Here is a 6,177-nt window from a genome sequence, read left to right on the forward strand (position 1 = left end):
CGGGAGAGCTCGGAGGGTTAGGATCGGACAAATGAAGTCTAGCTGGGGGCTCCTGGTGATGCTCCGGTCATCGCTGAGTTCAGTGAGGCACTTAGTGCCGTGATGTAGATGGTTGGGTAGGACTGGGTGAGAGGTTGGACTAGATGAGCTCGGAGGTCTCTTCGAACCTGGTTGATTCTGGCACGCAAAGACGTGGATGAAGGGATACAGTGAGCCCTCAGGCTGCTGCTGGTACACCCCGGGAGCAGTGGCTGACAGCCCATGGGGCTGCGCTGTCATTCAGTGAGACCTGGCCAGGCTGGAGAGTTGGGGGAGAGAAACCTCATGAAGTTCAACCAGGGCAAGGGCAGGCTCCTGCCCCTGGGGAGGAGCAATCTCCTGCAGGAGTCCATGTGAGGGGGGACCTGCTGGGAGGCAGCTCCACAGAGAAGGACCTGGGAGTGCTGGAGAAGTTGCCCCTGAACCAGCAATGTGCCCTGGTGGCCAAGAATGCTCCAGTGTGTCACAGGGGGTGTGAACCAGTCAAGGGAAGTGCTTCTCCCCATCTGCTCTGCCCTAGAGAGGCCTCAGCTGGAGTGGCCCCAGGCTCTTGCCAGTGGTGCCCGGTGCCAGGACAAGGGGCAATGGGCACAAACTGGAGATGCCACCTAAACAGGAGAAACTCCTCTGGTATGAAAGTGCTGGAGGCCTGGAGCATGCCACCCAGAGAGGTTGTGGAGACTCCTTATCTGGAGAGCTCCCAACGTCACCTGGGCACTGTGCTGCTGGGCAAGCTGCTGTGGGTGCCCCTGTTGGAGCAGGGGAACTGGACTGGAGGATCTCCAGGGGAGCTTTCCAACCTCCGCCATGCTACGACTCTATGACAGGCTCGCCGAGCTGTCCCTATGCGCAGGCCCCGCGATGCTGGCGGCGGGCGGACAGAAGGGACCTGCCGTGCCCGGGCCCATCGCGGTTCCCATCGTCGGCGACCCGGTCCGGGCCCCGCCGGCCACCCCCGCGGATCCGGAGCGCGCCACAGTCCGGATGTGATCTGCATGGTGATTTGCTGCCGCCGGGAGGAGAGGCGGGATCAAGGGAAAGAGCTGCGCTGGGATTGGCTGGAACTTGGTGTGGGAGCTGTCATATGTACGTGGGTAGGTTTCGCAGGGGAAGAGGAATGCCGCTGGCGATTGGCTGAGGCGCGGCAGTGGGCGGGGCGGGGAGGCTATATAAGGGCGGTTTCGCGGGCAGCCGCTGTCGGCCGCCAGTCCTGCGCTCGGCTTGGTTGTGTGTTGCTGCTGCTGCCGCCGGTCCCGCGCCTGGGCTGCCTCTGTGTTGCTGCTGCTGCTGCTGCTGCCAGGATGTTCGAGGCGCGGCTGGTGCAGGGCTCGGTGCTCAAGCGGGTGCTGGAGGCCCTTAAGGATCTCATCACCGAGGCCTGCTGGGACTTGGGCTCAGGCGGCATCAGCCTGCAGAGCATGGATTCCTCTCACGTCTCTCTGGTGCAGCTCACGCTGCGCTCCGAGGGTTTCGACACCTACCGCTGCGACCGCAACATCGCCATGGGCGTCAACCTCTCCAGGTGAGGCCGGCCGCGGCTCCCCTCTGCGGGCGCTGGGACGAGGGTGGAGTAGCGGGCCGGGAGCCGAAGCGCTGAGCGGAGTGGGGCCCGCCGGGCCCAGGGGAAGATGTGGGGCGAGTGTCCGCCTTTGCCCTCGCCGTGCCCGGGAGGCGCCGGGAGCCTTTTTTGGGCCCTTCCCCCACTTTGCCCGGCGCTCTCGCGCCGTTTTTCGCGGCGCGCGCGGGGCGTGACGTCACTGGCGGCGCCGAGCGCGCGGCTCGGCGTGGCGGGAAAGGGCGGCGGGGAGCGGTGGGCGCCGGACGCTGCCCGCCACGGCGGGGCCCGGCCCCGGCCCTCGTCCCGCCGCCTGGGGACGGCGATGCGGCGGGGAAACGAGCCCGGGAGCTGCGGCTGAGCACCCTCCCGCTGCCCGCCGGCTCACTGCCGCCAGCGCGGGCGTCTGCCGCCGCTCGCTCATGCCGGCCCCGTACCCGCCGCCGCTGCGGCCGCGCCAATGCTTCTGCGCTACACACGGCCACGGCCGCTGCCGCCGCTCCGGGGCTGACCTGCGCTTTTCCCGCCAGCATGTCCAAAATCCTCAAGTGCGCTGGGAACGAGGACATCATAACGCTGCGAGCAGAGGACAACGCCGATACCTTGGCCCTCGTGTTCGAAGCGCCAAGTGAGTGGCGGATTTGGGAGCCGCTGTCCAACCCTGACGGTTTTAGGCAGATCTCCTAAGCTGCTCATAGGCAGGAGGGAGAAAGGAAGGGAAGGACTCTAAAGGCTTCAGGAAAGGGAGGGGCTGCCTGGTACTTGAGCTCTTGAAACAGGCTGGAGGTGTCAGCACAAGAAGGACATAGATGTGTTGTAGTGAGTCCACAAAAACCATCCAAGGGCTCTAACGTCTCTGTTGTGAGGCCAGGCTGAGGGACCTGGGGTTGTCCAGCCTGGAGAAGGCTCCAGAGAGACCTTCTTGTTCTTACAGGGGATGATCAGAAAGCTGGAGATGGACATTTGAACAGGGCCTCTTGTGACAGGCCAAGGGGGGAGGTTGAACTGAAGAGGGAGCTTCAAACTGGAGAGGAGGGCAAAATGTTTGACACTGAGGGTGCTGAGAGCCTGGCCCAGGCTGCTCAGAGAGGTGGGAGCTGCCCCATGCCTGGCACACCACTGCAGGTCAGGTTGTTGGGAGCTGTGAGTAACCAGCTCTGGTTGGGGATGTCCCTGCTGACTGCAGGGGTTGGACTGGATGATCTTTAAAGGTCTCTTGAACCCAGACCAATCTGGGGTTCTGTGTAACCTTAGTCAACTTCATTTCTACAAGAGACACTTCTTTAGACTATATAAGGATGCCCTTGGTGGGGTTTAATGTCCTCTTAGAGCCTACAAAGTGCTGTTTGGGTCACTTTGAGGCTTATAACTCTAGACAAGGGTTTTATTGTCATGGAATCATAAAATGGTTTGGGTCAGAAGGGGCCTCCCATGGCTTATTTGTACTGGGGGAAGAGAAAAACCTTAAATTCAGAGCAGTAACATCTTTGAAACCCTTGGTTTATTTCTTCAGATCAGGAAAAGGTTTCTGACTATGAGATGAAGCTGATGGATCTTGATGTGGAGCAGCTTGGAATTCCAGTAAGTAGTGGCCCAAAGGACTGATGATGCTCTCTTGGAATGGATGTTTCCCCATGTTCACATCAGACTTAGGGTCTGAGTGTGTGGCAGAGCTTCCCTTGGTGCTCTGGTGAGACCTTACCTGGAGCCCAGCTCTTGTCCTATCCCAGGGAATTCCAGAATCCCCAGAATTAACCATGTTGGAGAGCATCAGGTCCAACCTATCACCCAGCACCATCCAGTCAGCTAACCATGGCACTAAGGGCCCCGGGACAGATACAGGAGCTACTGCCAGAAGAAGTGAGCAGAGCCTGTGCCCCACTCCTGACCTGCAGCCCTCAGATACTTATAGGCATTGATTAAATCCTCTCTGGAGCCCTGAACACAGGAAGGACATGGACCTGCTGAAATGGGTCCAGATGAGGGCCATGAAAATGATCAGGGGACTGGAACACCTCTGCCACAGGACAGGCTGAGGGAGTTGGGGTTGTTCAGCCTGGAAAAGGCTCCAGGGAAACCTAATAATGGCCTTACAGTGGCTAAAGAGTTGCAAGAAGTCTGCAGAGAGACCATTTGCAAAGGCCTGCAGGGACGGAACAGGGGCAATGGCTTCAGGCTAGAGCAGAGCAGATGTAGGTTGGATGTTAAGAGCAAGTTCTCCATCATGAAGGTGCTGGAACACTGCAGTAGGTTGCCCAGGGAGGGAGGTGGTTGGGACTTATCCCTGGAGATACTCAAGGTGAGGCTCAACAAAGGCTCTGGAAAACCCGAGGCTGTCCCTGCTGACTGCAGGGGAATTGCACTGGATGAGCTCTGGAGGTCCCTTCCATCCCATCCTGTGACTCTAAGAGCCAGACAAGCAGAGGTGTGGTGCCTGCAGGAAGCCTGCTGGTAGATGCTGACTGGTGGCACCTCCCTGGCAGGAGCAGGAGTACAGCTGCGTGGTGAAGATGCCCTCTGCGGAGTTCGCGCGCATCTGCCGGGACCTGAGCCACATCGGGGACGCTGTCGTCATCTCCTGTGCCAAGGATGGGGTCAAGTTCTCTGCCAATGGGGAGCTGGGCAATGGCAACATCAAGCTGTCACAGACCAGTAATGTGGACAAGGAGGAAGAAGCTGTAAGTTCCATGTCCACAGTTGCTGAAGTCTTTAGTGGGAAGCTTCTGCTCACAGGATTATTCCTCTGACCTGCCGGAGGCTGAAGCTGGCTGATGTGGACAGGGGCATTGAGGCTCCCTCAGGCAGTTTGCAGATGACACTAAATTGGGTGGCAGTGTTGAGCCTTCTGGAGGGTCAGAGGCTCTGCAGAGGGACCTGGCCAGCCTGGATTGATGAGCCAAGGCCAATGGGATGAGGTTCAATGAGGCCAAGGGCTGTATCCTGCCCTTGGGTCACTGTAAGCCCATGAAGGCTCCAGACTGCAGTAAAATGGCTGCAAACTGCCCAGTGGAAAAGGACCTGGGAGTGCTGGTTGATGCCAGCAGTGCCCAGGTGGCCAAGAAGGTCACCAGCATCCTGGCTTGAATCACCAATGGTGTGGGCAGCATGAACAGGGCAGGGATTGTCCCTCTGGACTGGGCACTGCTGAGGCCACTCCTCAAATCCTGGGTTTAGTTTTTGGCCCCTCACTCCCAGAAGGACATTGAGGAGCTGGAGCAGGTCCAGAGAAGGGCAGCAAAGCTGGGGAAGGGTCTGGAGAACAGGGCTGGGGAGGAGCAGCTGAGAGGGAGGCCTGGCTGCCTGGGGAGGTGGTTGAATCCCCACTCCTGGAGTGTTTCAAAGCCAGAGATGTGCTGAGGGTCAGGGGTTGGTAGAGTTACAGAATGGTTGGGCTGAATCTTAAAGGCTTCTCTGGTCTATGGATCAGGGTCCACAAATCATTGCCAGCTTCAGGCCTGCAGTGCTCAGCAGGGCAGAGTGAGCAATGCCCCTGGCTGCCTGTGCTTGAGATGCCTCAGTTACTTGAGGCAGCTTTCAACCTTGGCTGCCCTTAAGTTGGCTGCTGCCTTCCTAGGTCACAATAGAGATGAATGAGCCAGTCCAGCTGACCTTTGCCCTGAGGTACTTGAACTTCTTCACCAAAGCCACCCCCCTGTCACCTACAGTAACACTCAGCATGTCTGCAGATGTCCCTCTTGGTAAGTAGAAGCAGCTCTTGGGCAACCTGGCAGGAAGCTGCCACCTTGGAGCTGCCTTACAGCTGCTCCTGACTGAACACCTGCTCTGCAGCCCCTTCTCAACACTGTTTCCTCTCTTTCCAGTGGTGGAGTACAAGATTGCTGACATGGGACACTTAAAGTACTACCTGGCTCCAAAGATTGAAGACCAACAAGAAGGCTCTTAACTGGAGGAGGACTGAGGGGCAGATGTGGTCAGCTCTTGTTTGAGAAGGAAATGGTGGTGGTAGCAAGTCCAGTGCCTTGCAGCAGCATCCTTCCAGCACTGCCAGGCCTGCTCTGTAGATAGCTTTGTAAATACTTTGCCACTTCCTCTTTTCCTATACTCTGGAAATTCTGTTGTGTTTTGGGGTTAGCTTTTCTTCTGTAGTTATCTCTGTACTTCCAATCCTCTCTTAGATGCTGTCTGGAGGTGGAGCATCTTAACTCCCTTCATCCTGTCTTAGAGAAAGGGATGTGATACTGAACTCAAGGTGAGGGTCACCCAAAGCTGTCTGGGGGCTGCTGTTTAATTCTGCTGCCAGTTTATATCACCTGACTCCATCTCTTTGTTCCTGAGGCTGATAATTCTGACTGAGACTTGGAAAGTGGAAATAAAAAATGCAGTTTGGGTTTTATCCTGGGGAAAGGTGGGAAAGATGTGTCCTGACCCCATCACAAGAGGGACATGGAGCTGCTGGAGCTCCAGAGAAGGCCAAGAAGAGGATCACGAAGCTGCAGAACTTCCACTATGGGGACAGGCTGGGAGAGTTGGGGCTGCTCAGCCTGGAGAAGTAAAGGCTCCAGGGAGACCTTAGAGCAGCCTTCCAGTACCTGAAGGGGCTCCAGGAGAGCTGGGGGAGGGAC

General features: G+C 57.7%; 1 protein-coding gene across 1 annotated transcript; it reads left to right on the forward strand.

The window, feature by feature from the left end:
• Positions 1 to 1,273: 1,273 nt before the first annotated feature.
• Positions 1,274 to 5,948, forward strand: PCNA (proliferating cell nuclear antigen). The gene is made up of 6 exons (XM_064175730.1): positions 1,274 to 1,561; positions 2,125 to 2,222; positions 3,108 to 3,175; positions 4,078 to 4,272; positions 5,169 to 5,292; positions 5,416 to 5,948. The coding sequence occupies exons 1-6, from the start codon at positions 1,341 to 1,343 to the stop codon at positions 5,496 to 5,498; spliced, it is 789 nt and encodes a 262-aa protein (XP_064031800.1). The 5' UTR covers positions 1,274 to 1,340; the 3' UTR covers positions 5,499 to 5,948.
• Positions 5,949 to 6,177: the final 229 nt, after the last annotated feature.

Source organism: Pogoniulus pusillus, chromosome 42 (assembly GCF_015220805.1).
Source record: "Pogoniulus pusillus isolate bPogPus1 chromosome 42, bPogPus1.pri, whole genome shotgun sequence".
Taxonomy (NCBI): Eukaryota; Metazoa; Chordata; class Aves; order Piciformes; family Lybiidae; genus Pogoniulus; species Pogoniulus pusillus.

Bases quoted from the DNA above. Each gene is read 5' to 3' on its own strand.
- PCNA (XM_064175730.1), top strand. From the start codon at position 1,341: ATGTTCGAGGCGCGGCTGGTGCAGGGCTCGGTGCTCAAGCGGGTGCTG. The intron at 2,223-3,107 runs GTGAGTGGCGGA...TTATTTCTTCAG, and splicing joins CCTCGTGTTCGAAGCGCCAA to ATCAGGAAAAGGTTTCTGAC. The intron at 5,293-5,415 runs GTAAGTAGAAGC...CTCTCTTTCCAG, and splicing joins GTCTGCAGATGTCCCTCTTG to TGGTGGAGTACAAGATTGCT.